We start from the raw sequence: 22,011 nt of genomic DNA on the forward strand, positions 1-22,011 counted from the left end.
TTCACAGTGCTCACCATAGCACATACCCTCCCCAGTGTCTATCACCCAGCCGCCCCATCCCTCCCACCTCCGACCCTTACAGCAACCCTCAGTTTGTTTCCTGAGATTAAGAATTCCTCATATCAGTGAGGTCATATGATACATGTCTTTCTCTGATTGACCTATTTCGCTCAGCATAACACTCCCCAGTTCCATCCACATCGTTGCAAATGGCAAGATTTCATTCCTTCTGATAGCATCTATAATCTTAACCACTACGTTATTTAATAGCATCATCTAATCTATTTCCTTTTTAGGAAAACAAACCTTTACTGATATGGGACACATGATTGTACACTTCAGCTAGCTCATATAAGCTAAATGCTTACTGAATTAACAATTTCTATATTTTTATCTTGGGATGTTTTATATCCTTTTCCTTATTATGAATCTGAGCACAAAGTTGACAGTAATACTAATAGCTCATCTCTTCTTGATAAAATTTCTCTTTTCCTCATCATAATCCGAAGGGATGCCTTGAATATTTTTGTTTGCTGGGATTAAGTACAAATCATAAAAGATTATTAGAGAATTGGAAGCTATATGGAGAATCCAAACAATGAGCAACAACTACTGGAGGAAGGGAAGGACAGACAGATAAGAACATTCACAGATCTTGAAACTTTAACTTCCTTATAGTTGCTAACAGGTACACATGAGTTCTTTCCAAAAGAAATCATTTTTGCAAAATATTATGACAGGTGTTTTTAAAATGTAAACAATCACATCAATAGAACATTACAGGCTTTAAAATAATTTTCCCAAAAAGAAAAAATAATCAAATTCATATATTTCTAAATCATTTTGCATTAACAGCCTAAGCCTAAACTTTTCTCTCAAAGATTTGAAGAGAAATTGATATTAAAAAATTATACTAAATTGGGGTGCCTGGGTGGCTCAGTTAAGTGTCCGACTCTTGGTTTCAGCTCAGGTCATGATCTCAGGGTCTTGAGATCAAGCCCACATTGGACTCCACACTCAGTGTGGAGTCTGTTTGAGATTCTTTCCCCCTCCTTCTCTCCCCTCCCTGTTTTTCCCCTACTCCCACTCTCTCTCTAATAAAATCTTAAAAAAAAAAAAGAAAATTATAGTAAATTGAGACTGATTTAACTTCCCCAATTTACTTCTATAGAGTGCTATCACCATAATGGGCTCATCTTTGCAGAGTGGTATATCTGGAGAGAAATATGTAGCATATATATAGCCCCTATATTCTAAGAATTTTACAAATAAAAACCTGTATCAGCATTATCCTGATAGAAAAGTCAGGCATGGACAGTACAAGAAAACTCTAGACCAACATACCTTATGAATATAGATGCAAAAATCTTCAAAAAATATTAATATATCAAGCCAACAGCACATTAAAAATATCATAGAATATACATAAATACCACTAAAGGTAATAAAAAATTCAGCACAGTTGTAGGGAATCAACATACAAAAATCAGTTGTGTTTCTGTACACCAGTAATGAACAAAATGGGCCAATGACCTGAAGTTAAATGCTAAAGTTATTTTATATATAAATAAATAAATAAATAAATAAATAAATAAATAAATAAAACCTAGAAAAAATAGGGGTTAATCTTCATAACCTCAAATCTGGCAAAGAATTCTTAGATCTGACACCAAAAATATGAGCAACAAAAGAAAAAATAAACTGGATTATATAAAAACTAAAAACTTTTGTGCATCAAAGAACATTATCAAGAATATGAAAAGGCAATTCACAGAATGGGAGAAAATATATTGAATATGGACTTAATATCCATATCCAGAATAAAAAACTCCTGCAACAAGAAGATAAGCAATCCAATTGAAAAATAAGCAAAGAATTTAAATAAATATTCTCTAAAGAAGACATACAAGTCAGCAAAAGCATGTGAAAAGATATACAATCATCAGTCAGTAAGGAAATGCAAATCAAAACTACAATGAGATACCACTTCACACGCAGTAGGAAAGCTTTAATAAAAAAAAAAAAAAGGAAATACAAGTATTGGCGATTTGGAGAAATAGAAACTCTTGTACACTGCTGGTGGGAATGGAAATGGTACAGCCGCTACGGAAATCTGGAGGTTCTTCAAAAAGTTAAATATAGAATACCATGTGATTCAACAATTCTACTCCTACATATATGCCCAAAATAAATGAAAACATGTCCACATAGAAACTTGCACACAAATGTTCAAGTCAGCATTATTAATTGCCAAAGGTAGAAACCAAAATGTCCATCTATGGAGGAATAAACAACTTGTGATATATATATATATCACATATATTAGCTATGATATATATATATCATAATGGAATATTGTTCAGCCGTTAAAAGGAACAAAGTACTGATAAATATGCAGCAACTTGGATGAACCTTGAACACATATGCTATGTGAAAAAAACCCCAGACACAAAAGGACATATATGATTTCCTTTATAGGATATATCCATAATAGGCAAATTCATAGAGACAGAAAGCAGATTAGAGGTATCAGGGGACGAAGAGAAAGAGGAATTGGGAGTGATTACTTATGGGTGTTTTTATGGGGTAATGAAAAATGTTGAAATTAGAGCTGGTGGTGGTACAACATTGTGAATACACTAAATACCAACAAATTATGCAGTTTAAAATGGTTAATACTACCATATATATTTTGGCTCAATTAAAAAAAAAACCTTATGTAGGGGCACCTGGGTGGCTCAGTTTGTTAAGTGTCTGCCTTTGGCTCAGGTCATGATCCTAGGGTCCTGGGATAGAGCCCATTATCGGGCTCCCTGCTCAGGGGGACTGCCCCTCCCCCCACTCATGCTCTCTCTCAAATAAAAAAAATCTTAAAAAAAAATCTTATGTAGAAATAATATAGAGCTTGTTTTTGTAAAGATCTATATTTCAGGTATTTTTAGCCTTTTCTTAAATGTTCAATAAAAGGTAGTTCTACCAAATAACTTTTTCTTTTTTTAGTGAGCATATGGCAAAGATTTATTTAACTCATTGACAAGGAAACCATCAGGAGTTATTTCATTATGTTTTCTTCCTTCTCCTTCACAGTCAATTTTGGATTCTTCTGATGTTCTAATGTTATAAGTAACCTGTACCCTTATAGAGATATGAGTTTCTATTTACTTTTTTTGGTTCAGAGATAAACAGGGAAAAAGATTTCTAGTGAATTTTTTATACCTAATAGCAAATAATTAAAAATTTTATATAAAACTGACTTTTACATTGCAGCATCTTGAGTTTCTGAGCTTTGATGTTCTCCCAGTTTTTCATGTTTTAAATTGCTCTAACAAGGATTTAATTTCATTGGATAACTAACACCCAGAACTCCTATTTTCACTTTTATCCAACTACATTTTATGCAAATAATTAACTACGAAATTAACACTGTTAGTCAAAGGTTATAACTATAAACAGATAATTTAATGTAAGCAAATGGTTTCAAGCTTCTTTCACAAGAACGGAGTGTTTTTATAGGGAAAAGTAAGCCTATAGTCAAGTTTTATTAAAAAATTAACTTTTTACAGATTATAGATTTAGATAAAAATATGTAGAGGTAATACTTTCTTCAAATAAACCACCGCCACATCTTGTAGTTATGTGGCTCACTTTCAGACATTTAAGAAAAACTTCTCAGAGATTTCTGGAATGCCAAAAATGAGAGGATTTTATAATACCAATTATCACAGTCTCTGCTCACCAATAAAGTACAGTTGACCTTTGAACAACATGGGTTTGAACTGTGCAAGTCCACGTATATGCAGATTCTTTACAGTGTGCATTACTGCAAATGTATTTTCTCTTCCTTATGATTTCAAAAACATTTTTCTCTAGCTTACTTTAATACAGTATATAACACATGTAACGTGCAAAATGTGTATTAATTGACTGTTTATGTTATTGGAGAGGCTTCCAGCCAACAGTAGGCTATTAGTAGTTAAGTTTTGGGAGAGTCAAAAGTTGTATATGGATTTCCAACTATGCGGTGGTTGGTTGCTCCAACCCCTGCATTGGTTAAGGGTCAACTATAAATCTTTAAATGGTATAGCAAGAACAAAGACCAGTGCTTTATTTTTCACCATATTTTCTAGCTGTCAATATACTCAGAATACTTAAAAATACAGACTAACTTTCTAATGAACCATTACTTTTCATGTAGCTAAATCAGTAGTTCTTCACCATGGGTGATTTTGCTTCCCAGGGCGTTTGGCAACATTTAGTGATAGTTTTGGTTGTCACACCTTCAGAGTGTCACTGGCACTAGTGTTGACTGCAGTGATGCTGCTAAAACTACAACACACGGGATAGCCTCCCATGGTAAAGAATTATCAGGCCCAAATGTCAACCTTGGAGAGAAACCTTGAGCTACATTGATGTTCTGATCCATTTCCAGCCTAAAATCTGCACCCTAATCAAGGACATTAACTGAAGCTTTGTTTTGTTTTGATGTCATAAGCTATAATTTGATTTGCAACTATGAGACCTTTAATAGAAAACTGATAGAGAATGAAATGTAAAACAAAGCAGAATATAAATCAAGTCAGAGCTATGTATGGACCAAAATTTAAAGATCTTTTTGGATTTCTAGATCTCTCCAACTTACTAGTTTTAATTTGCAATGTAAACAGTACAGGACATGACTGAGAATTAAAGGGCACTGCAGAACTCCTTTCTATGTTCATGCCATATAAACACCTTTTCCCTAAGAAAATTTAAAGAAACAAATAAAACTAATTCTATGTTATTTCAACTTTCAGCACTGTGTTTATTTTTGCTGGCACATTAAGTCTTCTTTGGAAGGAGGTAGGCCTATAAATTCAACTCTTTGTTCTTCCTAATACTTTTTCAAGTAATAATAATAATAATAAAAAGGAAATAAAAAAGAAGTTGCACCCCAAAGAAAGTCTATTTTTCAAACCCATTAGCACCAAAAAGTACTTTATAGCATTAGGATATCTTTAATTCCAAATCAGATTGTCCCAGAGAAAGCAAATGTGCTATGTTTGTTACTGTTCCTTAATTTCTTGGAATTAAAAAAAAAAAAAAAAGGTGGTAACAAAATGATCTTTAAACTCTCAATTAAAACTAGTACCTTGTCAGTTTAACATAAAATTTCACAAAATAAATATACTGAAGCAACTATAATAGTAATCACCTTTATTTAAAATATTTTTCAATCTAGGAAAGCTCATTTTACACGAGTTTCCAACTAATTTATTAAGAGTCAGAAACAAAGAAAATAAAACCAGAGAAAATCCTCTGTAAAAAAATACACAAGGAACATTTCTACATGTGAAAAAACAGTAAATAGTCTTAACATCGGAACATCCAAGTCTTAGTCTCAATTCCATCTCTTCTAGTGAACACTACTATCAACCTTGAGATCTGATTTGTTCTTGTCATTCTTCACTGAGTAGATGAAATATGTTAAGGTGTCCTTTTCATTCACTGGAATAGACCTAAAGTGGCAACCAACTATCTATAAAAAAAAAAAAAAAATTCAAATTATAGATATTGACAGATGCCATACTAGGTAAAAAAACCACATTCATCAAAAGAGAAAGTGCTATGTGATAAGAGCTATTTCCTTTTAAAAATAAATTATTTAACAAAATACCAACAAGATGAAAAGCATGTAAGAATAAGATGTTATGAAGAAGAGATAGTGTGATTTCACCAACCCACTCAGTTAAATATACATTAATTAGAATATTATTCCCTTTTATTTAAATTTTATAACTAGAATCTACATCAGGAGGTAAATATTTTTAAACTTTAAGTACCAATGAAATAAAACAGAATGTAGACCCTACTCACACAGAAAAAGGATAAATATATAAGTTGAAAAAATTTTGGTTCTACACAAATTATAAACTATCTTACAAATATATTTTCTGTAACTTATTCATTCATTGGCAGTACTCTTTGTTAAGGTTCCTTGAAAGTTTTTCTGAATAAAGATTATGGATGGAAAATGAGAAGGGAAAGAGAGATGTTCACTGAAGAGTATTTATCTGCTTTCTGGCCTTTCATTCTGCTAATCCAACATGTGCACTATAACAACCAAGAGGAATACAACAGACTAAGCCGGGGTGTTCATATGCATATCTAGAATGTGGAAGATAAAACTTCTTAAAATGTTATTCAGACATTAATTAAGAGATTTAAAGAGGACAGTCACCTAAACTCTGGAATCACTCATGACTAAACTATAATTTCCATGGCCATTTGGATTTTTTCTCATTTCTAAAGAAGAAAGTAGATTTAGAAATAATATAACTTTTTAAATATCAGATTATCAAATATTTCAGGTACACTTAAAAACTACATACTTCTGACCGTTGTACAACACAGGTTTTAACTGTGAGGGTCCACTTACACACTTTTTTTTTTTTTTTCAGTAAATACAGTACAGTACTGTAAGTGTATTTTCTCTTCCATATGATTTTGTTAACATTTTTTTCCTTTAGCTTACTTCATTGAGAATACAGTAAAAATATATATCATACATATGACATAGAAAATACGTTGACTATATTATCAGGACGGCTTCCAGTGAACAGTACGCTATTAGTAAAGTTTTTGGGGAATCAAAAGTTATATACAGATTTTTTACTGTGCTCCTAACCCCTGTGTCGTTCAAGGGTCAACTGTACGTTATATGTAACATTTATAATAATCAGTTCTTTGGTTCTCATTTGTCCCAAAACAAAAGTACCTTCCACTTGATTAGTATCCGTATATATGGATACAGTTTCATCGTGGTAGATAATATCTATGTTTATGTTATATCAATATACTATACAACCTAAAAAGGACTGGATCTTTTAAATCAAATTTAAAGAAAAAACTTAATTTTTGTTGCTTAGGCAAGAAGGAAAGAAGAAATTCTGGCTAAAAAGTCAATATATTAGATCTTAACAATGTTAAAAAAGCATTCTGCCAAAGAATTGTACCTTCTGTATCTTTTACCATATTCAATATGCACGTTTTAGAAAACGTTGCATTATTAAACCCAAGTTGAAAAATATGGAGAAAACTGATTTACATATTTAATTTCTATTCTAATAGATTAACACCTTAATAGGATTCACAGATTTCTTGGTTCTATTAATTCCTGAGAACACACATATTCCAAAACTTACGAAAAGACTAGAAGTTCTATATCAAAGCAAACTAAGTAAAGCCTTGGATAAAAGTCTTTGCATCTTCCAGATGTGAAGAAAGCACAGATGCCTCAAAACAAACATCAACAAGGACAAATTCTGAAATAGTTAAATCAACAAGTTATAGGAATACTATTTACGGGCTAATCAGTAGACCTAATCCATCAAAAACTTAAAAAAAAATTCTAATAAAGACAACAAAGCTTATCAATTTCTTTTATTATGCCTCCATTAGGTGTTCAATAAATGTTTACTAAGTGGAATTTTAAAACCAACAGATTTCCAGAATCAGAATTTAAAAATTATCACCCAATATTTCTGAAAGCCAGTATTAAAAAATGCTTAGAAAATTACATACAATCCACTGAGTGGTTGTATCATAAAGGAATTTAAGAGGCAGACAAACATTTCTAGGAAACTAGATTCTTCCGCAATAGATTTTTTATTAACTGATCTTTCTAACTAAAATGTATTGTTATACACATTATGTTAACAATTTCATTAGCCTTTAATGACTCTTTTTTGTATAAACAGGCTCATTTAAAGTATAAATAGTTTAAAACTCATAAATACCTCAACAAGTTGTGCTTTATTAAGTCCTGGTCTGGTTGATAGTTTGAAGTGTCTTTTGTATCTCCGAAGTGTATTGACTTGTAATTGGTATAAATCAACCTAGAAAAAAATAAACATGTAAGAATTAGTTCATGCAATTTTTAAAAGTTACCTTTGATACGTACAACAACATTTCAATTTTGGCACAATAAAAATGTAATTCTGTAATTCCATTATGAAATAACAAAAATTATATTATTTAATTCCATTCCATTATTCCTTTTATATAATCAAAACTATAAATATATTGTACACTTTAATCTTCTGAAGATAAATATTGAAAATTGGGAGCAAAAAAAGAAGTCAGAAGGCAATAGAGCTATAGCATTGTCAACTGAAAGCATAAGTCAGACTACAACTGCTTGTTAACTGGCTATATTTAATTTTGCTTTCATTTTCAGATTTTTCGCTTTAAGCATTTTTAAAATTTGTTCATTTTTTTAATATAAGTTTCAGAATGAAATACTTAGGATTTACATTTAACATACAGAAACTTTACCTCAGGAGTATCAATATCTTGAACAGGTGAATCTCCTCCATCATCATCGCTCCCTTTTCTCTTTCTTCTGTTTCGAACACTCTGAATTAAGTTTTTATGATAATCACAAATGTAAAGATGCCTTGCCTGAAACAGAAAAGTTTCACAGACTACTTATAATTATGTAATGTGTCCATGTATTAGTAAAATACATAGGGCACAGTGAATTATTAAAAATAAAAACAACAGTCAAAACAGGCCATTGTTAAGACAACAGCATGCTTCTATGCTTAAATCCTCTATTCAGTTAGATTGGGGAGTGGGGAGGGGTGGACGGGAGGGAGGGAGGCAGAGAAGCAGAATGCGAAATTCCAACTCTGGATTTTGTCATTAAACTGCAGTGAGGGTGAACTAGATTTGTTAGGTCATGCTGTTTTTTAACAAGGGGAAAGATGATGTTGCCCACAACTTTGCTATATGGTAATATTTTCTCTACTTAAAGAGCATATTTTAGTAGCATGATGTATGCTTCCTATTCTTTTTATAATCCAGATACAAAACTATCCCTTTTTACAAATGAGCTGATTTCATATGCTACTTATATTTAAATTTGAATTATAAACTTCCGAGTATTTAATGTATTTATTTGTACTACGTTCTTCCAACCAAAGCAATGTGAAATTATTCAAGTTTACTTGAAAAGTTTCTTATGAGCGTGCCTGCTCATAAGAGCACGAACTGTTTAACAGGCATAAAGTATCACAAGTATGCCCTTAACAGGCATAAAGTATCACAAACTCTGCAAAAGCTTCAATTAAATGTAGTCTTGAGAGCTGTACGGTAACATATGAAATACTGGGTTGCATATATTAACAGTTAAACTCCTTTAAAAAAACCAAACGATTAAAGACTAAGGCTTTTAAATTAACTTCTAAACTAAATCCAAGTTAAAATTATGCAGGACATGTGCTAGGTTCTGGCATCTTGTTATTCATTTACCGCCAGCCAGAGCTCCGAAAAGTGGCAATGGTTGTTTCTAAAAACCTCAGAGATGGTCAAAAAAAGCCAGACGTGTAAAAGGACTGAAAAAGAAATCCCGATGGCTGCCAAAGGGATGGCAAAACCGCAGAGGCTACGTGCTCCCCACGCTGCGAGCAGCTGCGCTAGATGCTGACATCGTTCACAATCCCCGCTCCCAGCAAGGCGCGGGGTGAGCTCGCTTCCCCTCACTCCATACTCGGACGAACGAGGAAAGGGGTCTTTCTTTACTGCAGTATCAGGTCCTTGGTCTTTGCAAAGACTCCACTTTTGCCTACACGAGAGGAGTTACTCCCTGGGGCCACACGCCACCTAGGGCAGCAAAACAAAGAAGGCACCTCCATTCCAAAAGGAGCTGTCGGGCTGCAATAAAACTACTCCGGGCCCTCCGAGCGGCGGTCCCCTTTGTTTCGTTTCCCGATCTCGGTGAAGGAGGAAGGGGTTAGACAGTGAGCAGAACGGACTCAGGGAGCGTGGGGGTGGGGGGGGATAGGAGGCGTGGGGGAGGAGCGGAACCGCGGCGTGCAAGTATGTGTCTGTAGGGGGTGGCGGTCGGAGTTGCAGCGACTTTGTTTGCCTCCTACCAGAGACCACACAACGGGTTCGCACTGCAGCCAGGTCTAGCGGGACCCCTGAACCCTCCGCCCAACAATCCCTGTAGGCACCAGGTGCCCCAAGGGGGTGGGCAGGGCAGGGCCGTCCCGCCGTCACTTACGCTCTTATCCAGCTCGATTTTCACCTTCTTCTGGGAGATGCTCTTCTGGATCCTCTTGCTGAAGCTGGCGTTGCCAGCCGCCCGGCCGCACCGCTCACCGTCCTCCCGCAGACAGCACAGCTGTCCGGGGCCGGGCCCGGCCGCTCCCGGGGGCCCGGCCGCAGAGACGGCCCCGGCACCGGGCACCTCAGCCCCGGCGCCGGCCCCTGCCCCGTTCCCCGCCGAAGCGGCGGCAGCCGCGGCGGCAGCGACCACCGCGGCCACTGCGGCGGCCGCGTCCCCGCCGCGGCTCATCTCCTCAGGCGTGAAACCGTTCATGTCTCCGCGCTCTGGGACGCCGGTGCTGACAGAAATCCCCGCTCCGCCTCTCTCCGGAGACTCCGGGGTCTCCGCAGGGTCCCTCAGGCACCTGACCCCGCCGAGGCAATTCCTCCGGCGGCACGGCCAGACACCAAGCGTCCTAGCCTGTTGTTGCCTGCTGGCGCCGGGACAAGGGACAGTGCTTTGGGTCAAGAACCAGAGTCGGGCGGCGCCAGGAGTTACGACCCCGCTCACTGTCACATGGAGACGCTTCAGCAGTTGGCCCCGGGCGCCTCCGCCTCCCTCCGGCCCCTCGACCTGCGCAAGCGCGACGCGCTCTCTCCTGTCCCGCCCCTTCCACTCTGTAGCGGGGCACTACGGGAATTGTAGTTCCCTGCGGGGGAAATCAACTTGAGTTCCTCCCTGACTCGGCGCCTTGGGGATTGGGGGAACTACTCATCCTAGCATGCATCGCGTGGCCACGGGCAGGGCTTTTTTTTTTTTTTTTTTTTTTTTTTTTTTTTAAAGCACGGGGAAAACAGGGAGGTGTGGTTGGGGGTTGTGATGTTTTCTCGCTTCTTGTCTCTCCCGGGCAGTTGGTTTGTTTGGCTACCGGAATTTTGCAGAGTTAGCATTCCAGACGAAGAGGTCACTCAGCTCCTGAGGCGAAGCGCAAAATGCAGGGGGCAGGGGCTAGGAGGGGAAGGGAGTGAAGGTGTGGAGTAAAAAAGTTTCGGGGCCCTTTTCCTATCTGTGGAAAAAGAGTTTTTGGTGTGGCCATGCTTTTGTGGGAAACCCAAACCGAGGAGAACTCAGTGAAGCTGGCGCTCTTCAGGCCCTGAAGGTCCTGCAGGTCCTGCTGCTAACAAGGCGGCTGGATAACCGTTCCATTCATTGACGCACCAGCTTGTTTAGGGGCCCCTGCTTAGGCAAAAACGCCCATCCCGACCTTGACCGTGACAGGGCCTCTTCCCAAGTGCCTCAGCTTAAGGCCGTTTTTAAATCCTTGCACGTTCCTGCAAGGATCAGGTTTCATTCCTGGGTGCACAAAGTTGGCCGCTTCCTGAGGTGGAGCTGCTGACTGGTTATAACAGGGCTTTGTTCCGCCTCCACCTCCAACCTTTACAATTTCTCCTCTAATGGACCTGGAAAAGGGCGGAGTCCAGTATCCTATAAAAGGGGACGTGGAACCCCCACCAATAACCAAGTTAGCGTGAGTGATCCTCAGAAACTTCCTGGCGTTCTCTCTACAGAATGAGAGGCGAGAAAGAAACTGCGTTTCCTTGGGTGCCTGCCAGCGCCTGTGTGCTTGTGTGTAGAGTGCGTGTGTGTGCGCGAGCGTGTGTGTTTGTACGGGTGTGTGCGCCTTTGCGTGTGTGTGCGTGCGTGCCTGTGGGCGCGTGCTTGTGGAGGGCGGGGTAGAAGAATGGGAGCGGCTAATACGAAAGCGGCATCTTTGCTAGTTGCAGCGCGTCACTGTTTTTATCAGATGTATCCTGTTTAGCAATCCCATTGTTTAAACAAAAATACGAAGCAGGTTCTTTTGAAAGTTCTTTTAGACTTAATGAGTGAATTTAGTGATAGATGATTTGAAAAAAAAAAAAAAAGTAAATGTCATCTGCCCTGAAATTCAAAGCCATCCATTCCATCTGTGCTTTTCCGTTCTAGGATATGGCAAAGGAAAAAAAAGAAACATTAAAATATTACCTAAATTGAATGGGCGAAAGAAAGATGCTGAATGGTAAGTATTTTGTGTTACTTTTTAAAGCTGCACTTTCCAGTAGGGAGTCTGATAGCCATATGTGCCTATTGAACACTTGAAATGTGGTTATTTCTACTGAAAAACTAAACTGTTAATTTAATTTTAACTAATTTAAATTTTAAAAACGGATTTCAGTTATTGGAAAACCTTTAAGTGTGTTTGGAACAACTTGGATATATGAATGTATTTTTTCAATTTAAATTTTGTGAAATCTAAATTTAGAATCCAAGTTGAGATGTGCTGTAAGTATGAACTAGCAGGATTTCAAAGACATAGTATCAGAAAACTTTTAAAAAGTATATTGAATGGCTCATTAATAATTTTTATATTGATTACATGTTGAAATGATAATATTTTGAGCGTACTGGCTTAAATGAAATATAACATTAAAATAAAATTTACCTGTCTCTATTGTCTTAAATGTGGCTACGAGGACGTTTAAATGTTTAAACATGTGGCTCACGTATTTGTATTAGATAATGCTGGCTTAATCTATTAAACATAGACTACTAGTATCTATTGTTTGTGCATATATTTTCTTAAGTGGTTAAAAATGAGAACATATGGACAGGATGGATACACTCCAACTTCAGGGTGGGGTTCATCTCTCAGGAGAGAGACCAAGGGATAGTATCAGGGAATGGTTTAAAGGTGGAGTCTGTTATGTTTGTAAGTTTTTATTTATTAAAAAAAATCTGAAACAAATGTAGTGTTAGGATGTTGGATTTTCACATTTTTTGTACTTTTATTTGTTTTTAAAATGATTCATAATATTGTTTGGTCCTTGGCCTTAAAAGTTTATAGTCTATCTTATGCAAAATGTGACCAAATTACTTCATGTATATGTGTATAGTTTAGCAATGTATCCGTTTCATATGAATTTAAGGAAACTGACGAATTGTGGCTAGGCTTCCTTTACACACAATACGGTATTTTTAAAAGATCAAATTAAACGTTTATTGCATACTAGGATCTTTCCTAGGCCCTGGGATATAAAAATAATTGAAACAGGGTCCTAGCCATTTTGTAGCTCACTGTCTAGTAGTAGAGTAGCTTAACAAGCACACCATACAGGCTGCCAAAGACTGAATGTTTGTGTCCTCCCTCCCAAAACTCCTATGTTGAAAGCTAATCCCCAGTGTGATGGTATTCAGAGGTAGCATTTTTGGGAGGTGATTAGATCATGAGGTGGAGCCCTCCTGAATGGGATTAGTGCCTTTGTAAAAGAGGCTCCTGAGAGCTCCCTCACTCCTTTTGCCATGTGAGCACACAAGTGAGAAGACAGCAGTTTATGAACTAGAAGGCCGACTCACCAGATACAAACCTGTCAGCGCCTTGGTCTTGCACTTCCCAGCGTCTAGAACTGTGAGAAATAAATTTCTGTTGTTTATAAGCCACCCAGTCTATGGTGTTTGTTATAGCGGCCAAACAGACTAAAATACGTGCCTCAATAAAATTAGAGAAAAAGTACAGATTTAGCGCACAAGAGGCAATGATTCACCTCTGGCAAGTAGAAGGCATTCCTAGAGTAGGTGAACTGTAAATTCTCAATGCCTGATTTAAAGTATATCTTCAGTGAATCTGTTGTTCAGACAAAGAAATTTTCATAACAATCATAGTTCATTATTTCTACAAATCTTCATATTCAGGGCAGGTAAGAATTCCTTCCTTTAAGTATAATTCACAGCCTACGTTGGAATCAGGCTTTGGGGAGCTTCAAACTTACATAATTTGAGGAGTCTTCTTTAAGAAAAAGTGTTTAAAGTTGTAAATACAAAATTAGGCACAGGCGTTTAAAAGGGCCTGTCCAAGTGAGGGACTCTGAAGCTTAAATCCATTAGCTTCATGGTAACCCTACCTCAGAGTAGACAATATGGAAATGCAGATTTATGAAACCTAAGTTATAGGGAGGTTGTTGATATTAAAATATTTGCTTTCTGAAATGGTTATAATATGATTCTTTAAAGTATTTTTCCCTGACTTCCTTCCCTCTGGAGCTTTTAACAGGATTGAATTTTTCTGGTTTTACATTAAAATAAGTAATTAAATAATTTTATTTAATTTATAAAAATTTACAAATTGACCCATAATCCTAACATGAACATGATTAGGAAATTCAAATAATACAAAAGGTTCAGTATGAAAAAAGCCTGTTTCCTTTCATCTTCTCAAATCCCTGTCCCTAAAACCAACGAATGTTAATAATTTCTTGGATTTCTTGTTAGAAAAAAATTGTATATGTCAGTATATACATCTCTATATGTGAATAATTCTATTTTATACACTGTTTTACACCATGCTTTTACCTAGTTTAAAATAAAGCAAGCATACAAAAACTGCGTAAAACATAAATGTCCAGTTTCAGTAGTTATGGAAAAACAAACATGTATATAACTGCTACCCAAGTCCAGAAAAACAAAACAAAACAAACAATACAACCACAATAGAACCTTTTGAGATTTTTGGTTGACATTGCATTGAATCCATACATTAACCTAGGAGAGAATAGACATCTTTACAATACTGAGCCTTCTAATCCATGAACATGATATATTTTTAATTCATTCAGATCTTCTGTAATGTCTCTTAACAGAATTTTGTCATTTTGCAGAAGTTTTGCATATCTTTTATTAGACTTATTCATATGTACCTGATATTTCTGATATTATTATAAATGGCATCTTTTTAATATTTCATTTTCTTTGTTGCCAATATATAGAAATTAAGCTGATTTTTCCCCAAAATAATGTTTAAATTCAACAAACTTCCCTATTCGTAAAATTTCCTACTCACAGTAATTTATTTTTATATTCATTTGGATTGTCAAGGCACCCAGTCACATCACTGGCAAATATTGAGTTTTGTTCCTTCATTCCTAATTTATTTACTTTTCTTTCTTTTTTTTAAGATTTTTTATTTATTTATTTGACAGAGAGAGAGAGACAGTGAGAGAGGGAACACAAGCAGGGGGAGTGGGAGAGGGAGAAGCAGGCTCCCCGCTGAGCAGGGAGCCCAATGCGGGGCTCAATCCCAGGACCCTGGGATCATGACCTGAGCCGAAGGCAGCTGCTTAACTGACTGAGCCACCCAGGCGCCCTTTACTTTTCTTTCTTACTCTACTACATGGCTAGGACTCCAGACCAATACTTGAAAAGAAGTGGTGTTAGCAGGCTTACTGTCCTGTTCCCAGTCTCAAAAGAAAGACTATCTATGTTTCACCACTATATACAGTGTTTATGACAGATGTTTCTTATACTGTTTACTTGCTCATAATATCCTCTTATGTTTTTAATGTACGCAAGATTTGTACTGCTGTTTCTCCTTTCATTCTTAATTTCAGTTATTTGTACCTTCTCTCTTTTTTGGGTCAGACATCAACAGAATAACAGAAAAATCAACAGAGTGTTTGATCAATTTCATTAGACCTTTTAAAGGACAAATTTTAGTTTTATTCATGGTTTCTATTATATTTTTTCTATTTTTTTTCTTTATTATTTCCTTTTTTATTTTGCTGTTTTACTAAGTTCTTTACAAATATGTGAATTAGAAGCTATATATGTCCCTGTGAAAAGTGTTTTGCCTGCACTCCACAAGTCTTAATATGTATTATTCTTATTATCATTGAGCTCAAAATATTATCTAAATTCCCTCAGGATTATTTTTGATGCATAATTATTTAGATGTACATTTCTTAATTTTCAAATATATGAAGGTGATCTGTTACCCTTTTTGATTTCTAACACATTTGCATTGTTACAGAAATATATATGATTTAAATCCTTTAAAATTTATTGAGGTTTGCTTTTGAACCAAGAATATGTTTGGTGTTTTTTTTTTTTTAAGATTTATTTATTTATTTTAGAGAGAGAGAACACATGTGAGAGCTGGGGAAGGGGCAGAGGGTGAGAGAATCTCAAGCGGACTCACTGCCAAGCATGGAGCCGGAGGTGGGGCTTGATCTCACGACCCTGAGACCATGACCTGAGTCGAGTGCTTAACCGACTGAGCTATCCAGGCACCTCTAACATGGTTGATTTTTTAATCAACATATTTTGTGTTTAAAAACAATTCATATTTTCCTATTAGGTTAGTATTCTATTTATGTCTTGGGTCCTATTAATTGTGCTATTCACTTTTATGTATTCTTACAGACTTTTTGTCTGCTTGTTCTATAAATTAGTAAGTTAAAATATCCTACACAGGCTTATAAATTTGTTTATTTCTCCTTTTCATTCTGTCAATTTTTGCTTTACATATGTTGAAACCATGTTATTTAGTTGACAAAAATTTAGAATTGTTATATGAACCTGGAACTGAATATTTCAGCATTCTGAAGTGACCTTCTGTATGTCTGTAATGGTTTTAGCCTTAAATTCTATTTTGTCTGGCTTGTATTAATATAGTTACACCACCTGCCTTTTACTTAGTGTTTACATGATATACAGCTGGCCCTTGAACAATGTGGGCTTTAGGGGTACCATACCCCCTATGCCGTCAAAAAGTCTGGTATAACTTCTGACTCCCCCAAAACTTTACCAATAGCCTACTGTTGACCAGAAGCCTTATCAATAACATAAACAGCCGATTAATGCATATTTTGTATGTTTTATCTGCTATATACGGTATTCTTACAATAGAGTAAGCTAAAGAAAAAATGTTATTAAGAAAATTATAAGGAAGAGAAAATACATTTACAGCACTGTACTGTAAAAAAATCCCCATATAATTAGACCTGTAAGTTCAAACCCATGTTGTTCAAGGATCAACCAAATTTTTCCATCTTTTTACTTTCAGCCTTTCTGTATCCTGATAACTTAAAAGTGTCTCTAGAGCACAGGGTTTTGCATATTTAAAAAATCTAGTCTAATAATCTTTGTGTCTTAACTAGGCAGTCTATTTATAGTCATGAATTACTAATATACTTGGGTTCAAGTCTACTATCCATCATCTTTTGTGCTTTCTATTTGTTGTGCCTACTCTGTGTTTGCTTTATTTTACTTTTTTGCTTTCTTTTGGAGTATTTTAAAATGGTTCAGTTTCCTTGAAATTAGTTTGGAAATTATAAACTCTTTTTCTATTTTTCTGATCCTAAAATGTACAACACATATCCTTACTTTCTAAAGTCCAATATTAATCTTTACTTTGCCTTCTTTCCAGAAAGTGCGAGGTTCTTTTGAGGGTCATGTCCTTCCCCCACACCGCCCCCCAGCTTCTTTTAAGTTTTTCTCTTTGATTTTCTTTGGTTTTACTTCAGTAATATGCCTTTTATTTTTAAAAATCCTGTTGTACTTCATTGGGCTTCTCAAATTATAGATTAATATTTTTAATCAATTCTCAGAAATTCTCAGCCATTATCTCTTCACAAATAATTTCTGCTCTCATTCCATTTCTGGAACTGCAATATATATTAGGCCATCCCACTGTATCCTCTATGCCTCTTGCTCTATCTTCAATATTTTTAATTTTATTTTTCCTTCCCTCATTGGGAATTGTTTCCTTTAGCCTACCTTCCAGTTACTCATTCTCTATAGGTATGTCAAATCTGCTGTAAGAGTCATCCATCATTTTTATACTTTTAGTTATTCTCTTTATTTTATAATTTATCTTTGGTTAAGATGTGTCACTTTCTTTAGTTTCTAGTTCTTTGACAAAATTTATAAGCTTGACTTTTTCTTCCATGACCATAGCAAGCAGAGTGGTTTTTAGATTATGTTTGTCTTTTGTCTGTTGTTTCTCTGGTGTTGGCTCATACTCGATTCTTCTTGCATCCTATTATCTTTGATTGTTTGCTGTTGATGTTATTTAAAAAATTAATGATAGAAATAATTTGAAGCATTAGATACTGTTAGGTTCCTCCAGAGAAGAGTTTCATTTCCTTCTGTCAAGTCCATAATAAGGGTGCCAATAGTCCTGAATCAATGCTTGAGGATTTCTGAGCCAACCAAATGATTCCAGTCCATATCCCCACTTTTGGGCTATGTTTCTTGGGGTCCTGTCACAGAGTGGGAGTGTTTCACTGAGGTTAATACATATTGGACTCCAGCCCTAGATCCAAGTGACTGCCAAATGCTCGGTTTTTCCTCTCACCTCCTTTGTTAAGTTGCCTGGTTATAACTAGTACTGTTTATGTTAAAATAATATTCACATTCTGATATTGTTTAGAGTGTAACATTTTGGTCGGCATATCTCTGCTTCTTCCACTGTGATTTTCTTCTCATCAGAATGTGAAGCATACAAAAAGCAATGTAGTTCCCAGGTAATGCTGGAGCTTGCTCTGGGTAGAAAACTATTTGTGGCTGATTACCAAGATGGAATGGTATTAACCGTCAAAAAGAAATTGAACATAGCTTTATTTTTTTTATTTTATTTTTTTTTTATTTTTTAAAGATTTTATTTATTTATTTGACAGAGAAAGAGATAGCGAGAGCAGGAACACAAGCAGGGGGAGTGGGAGAGGGAGAAGCAGGCTTCCTGCCAAGCAGGGAGCCCGATGTGGGACTCGATCCCAGGACCCTGGGATCATGACCTGAGCCGAAAGCAGACGCTTAACGACTGAGCCACCCAGGCGCCCTGAACATAGCTTTAAATCCCCAGGATCAAAAAAGCATTCTTGGGACATCCCCTCATCCATAATCCAATAAGATCCTCTCAAATGTTCCTATACAGTGTTTTAGTTGCATGGGTTCAGGAGGAATAGTTAACTAAAAATTCTCTTCTTAGCATATCAGAATAAAGTGTTGCTTCTCTCTGAGCTTCTTCCATTAAATTTTTTTTTTCTACACTGTATGCCTCAAATGTTTTTTCATTAAAACTACTTTGTTGCCTTATTTCTGTACATAATCTTAATGTCGTAGCAGATACGAACATCTAAATAATTGGCTCTAATTTGGCTAGTGACAACTGTAACATTTTTGTTCATTATCTGAAGCCAATAATCATAGTACTTTCAGAAAATTTCTTCATATCTTTTGAAAACATGGGAGAAAATGAAGTATATTAGCATTCTGTAAGAACACAGGGTCTGCTTAGTCTTAAACTTTTTCATTCATTCTCCTTTGACAAATCCAGAGCAAAAAGGAGAATGGAAATAAATTCAAAGAAACTCAATTTTCAGCAAACAGCTGACTAAAAAAACCCCTCAAACTCCAAAATCACATGTGAGTGCTACAATAGGCAACTGAGACCAGAAGCACTGGGCAGGAAGCCCATATAGGAAATCAAGAGAACATTTTGAGAAAGAACTGAGATTGAATAGAGTCCAAACACTGACGAGGGAGAGAGAAGGATAGAAAGTGACTAATCAGAGAGAGCGGATCTTAGAAAGCACCAGTAAAGTAACTTTCTAAAAGCAATAATATCTTTGAAGGCAAATTTTGGCTCCCTGTGCTCTGTGAATAAATTAGGAAGTCCAGGACTGTGTGTAGAATCTCTTCAGAACTAGGTTAGGTAATGAGAAGCAGAGTAAGTGTGGCTTCGTAGAGTTGCCATATTTTAAAGAAATAGTCTTTTGCTATAGCAACAGGAGAGAACCCATGAGAGATGAATTCTGTAAAGCTACCCTGGCCTTTCTTTCTACTCCTGGTTATAGTCCAGGAAAATTCAACTCATTCAAATATGAGGATTATGAAAGTCATATGTATGACAGCCACTCAAAAATACAGTGAGAAAGCTATGAAATAGAGTAGACAATTTTCCTACAGAAGATGAAAATTTATCAGAAAATTGTTATCATAAATGAAATTTATAACTCTACATCCCAACATGAATTTGAAAAACTTACTGAAGCAGTCATCCTGTGAAGTAAAAATCACCAAAAAACCAATAAATGTAAGAGTCAGGTAGCAGGGAGCCAGACAACAGGTTATTAATGTCTACTTTTTATAAGAATGCAATCAGGGAATTGATTATTTTGATGTTTTAGGAATGCACAGTAAAGAATTAACCTTACCCGAAGAGAGGTCTGGTCTTTGCCCTCATGTTCTAGAAGGTGATCTCCAAAAAAAGTGGCCTTATTTACTTGGAGGCTTTGGGCCACACTGGACAGTCTAACAATGTGATTTATGATGGGGGCTTTGGGCCACATGGAATCATCTCTACCAACAGGGGCTGGATACTAAATCTGCCACAAGGGCAGTCAACCACATCTACATAGTTGAGCCCCAATAAAAACTCTGGAAACCAAGGCTCAGATAAGCTTCCCTGGTTGGCATTGTTTCCATTGTATTGTTGCACATAATTTCTGGGAAGGTAACACTGTCCACAACTCGACAAGGACAGGACAACTGGAAGCTCCATGTATGGAACTTTCCTGGACTCTGCCCTGTACACCAATTCCCTTGGCTGGTTTTATCTGTATCCTTTTGCTGGAACCTTAACTATGAGTATAACAGCTTTCAGTGAGTTCTCTGAGCCCTTTTAGTAAATTATCAAATCTAAGGGTGATCCTGGGAACCTTTAAACTATGAAGTTGGGGGGCGCCTGGGTGGCTCAGCCGTTAAGCGTCTGCCTTCAGCTCAGGTCATGATCCCAGGGTCCTTGGATCGAGCCCTGCATCGGGCTCCCTGGGAAGCCTGCTTCTCCCACTCCCCCCTGCTTGTGTTCCCTTTCTCTCGCTGTGTCTCTGTCAAATAAATAAAATCTTTAAAAAATAAAATTAAAAAATAAATAAACTATGAAGTTGGTGTCAGAGTGAGGATGATCTCATATGGACTGCTTCCCTAACTTTGCAGGAAATTTTTGAAGTTTGGCCACAAAGCATATAATTGGATTTTGTAAGTCATGCCTAGTGATGGGGTATATTTTGTGTTTATACAGAAAATCCCCCTTGGGGCGCCTGGGTGGCTCAGTCAGTGAAGCATCTGCCTTCGGCTCAGGTCATGATCCCAGGGTCCTGGGATTGAGCCTTGCATCAGGCTCCCTGCTCAGCGGGGAGTCTGCTGCTTTCTCTCCTGCTTCCCCTGCTTGTGCTCTCTCTCTCTCTCTCTAATAAATAAAATCTTAAAAAAAAAAAAAAAGAAAAGCCCCTGATGGGTGTATGTGTGGACTATTTGTGTGTTTCTGTGAATTTCTGCTTGTAATACCAATAGTTTTTGCTACATTTATTTTAATTCTGTTATCCTTAATTTAGATAATATATTTGGTACATAAAAAGGCCTCTTTTCCTGTTTTAAAAAATGAGGGCAAACTGATACTGTTCTGATAAGGAAAAAAAATAATTGCGTCTGTTTTTGCCATTAGTATGTAAAATATACAATTCAGAACAACCAGAGAAAGTGTTACTCCTATACCTAGAAACAGTGACTTCGGGATACGGACATAATGAGAAAGTAACATTCTTCAGGTTTTTTTCCTATTCTTACCCCATGTTCTGTCACTTTAGCCATTTTCATTATCTTGAATTCCCTTGCAAACCTCCCTTCTCACCTGCTTGGCAAAAATCAACCCTATTTCCATCTAATCTTAATTGACTGCTGAGTCCTTCCTCCTGAGTGCTTCACTGCAGGTCCTTCTTCTACCCACCCCTAGTTAATATTGAATTGCCAGTACTTTTTCTGACCTCCCATCCCACCATCTGCCCTCTTGTTTTAACCCAAAGAGCAACCTGCTATTTAACAAAGAAAATTGATGCTGTCAGAAATTCCCTAGTTGTCTTGTGCCTGCCAACAAAACAATCTGCATTCTCAACAAATCTTACAAAGTCTTCTTTTTTATTTTGTTTTGTTTATTTTATTACCTCTTGTCTCCCAAAGTTTTTTGTTCCATTAATTATCTTCCCCTCCCTCCTATATCTTCAGTCTCTTTCTACAAGCTGCAAGTTTCTCCCATGTTGAAACAAACACCTCATACAAGACAATACCCTCCCTTAACTCTAGGAGGCCCTCTAGATATTTATCTAAACTCTGAT

At 36.6% G+C, this 22,011-nt stretch overlaps 1 protein-coding gene across 1 annotated transcript; it reads right to left on the reverse strand.

The window, feature by feature from the left end:
- Nucleotides 1-5,176: 5,176 nt before the first annotated feature.
- SAP30 (Sin3A associated protein 30) lies at nt 5,177-10,648 on the reverse strand. Its single transcript, XM_032389093.1, has 4 exons — nt 10,046-10,648; nt 8,314-8,439; nt 7,776-7,874; nt 5,177-5,515 (listed from the first exon to the last, which is right to left on the reverse strand). Exons 1-4 carry the CDS (start codon nt 10,361-10,363, stop codon nt 5,393-5,395), a joined length of 666 nt encoding a protein of 221 aa, XP_032244984.1. The 5' UTR covers nt 10,364-10,648; the 3' UTR covers nt 5,177-5,392.
- Nucleotides 10,649-22,011: the final 11,363 nt, after the last annotated feature.

Source organism: Phoca vitulina, unplaced genomic scaffold (assembly GCF_004348235.1).
Source record: "Phoca vitulina isolate PV1807 unplaced genomic scaffold, GSC_HSeal_1.0 scaffold53, whole genome shotgun sequence".
In the NCBI taxonomy this organism is placed as follows: Eukaryota; Metazoa; Chordata; class Mammalia; order Carnivora; family Phocidae; genus Phoca; species Phoca vitulina.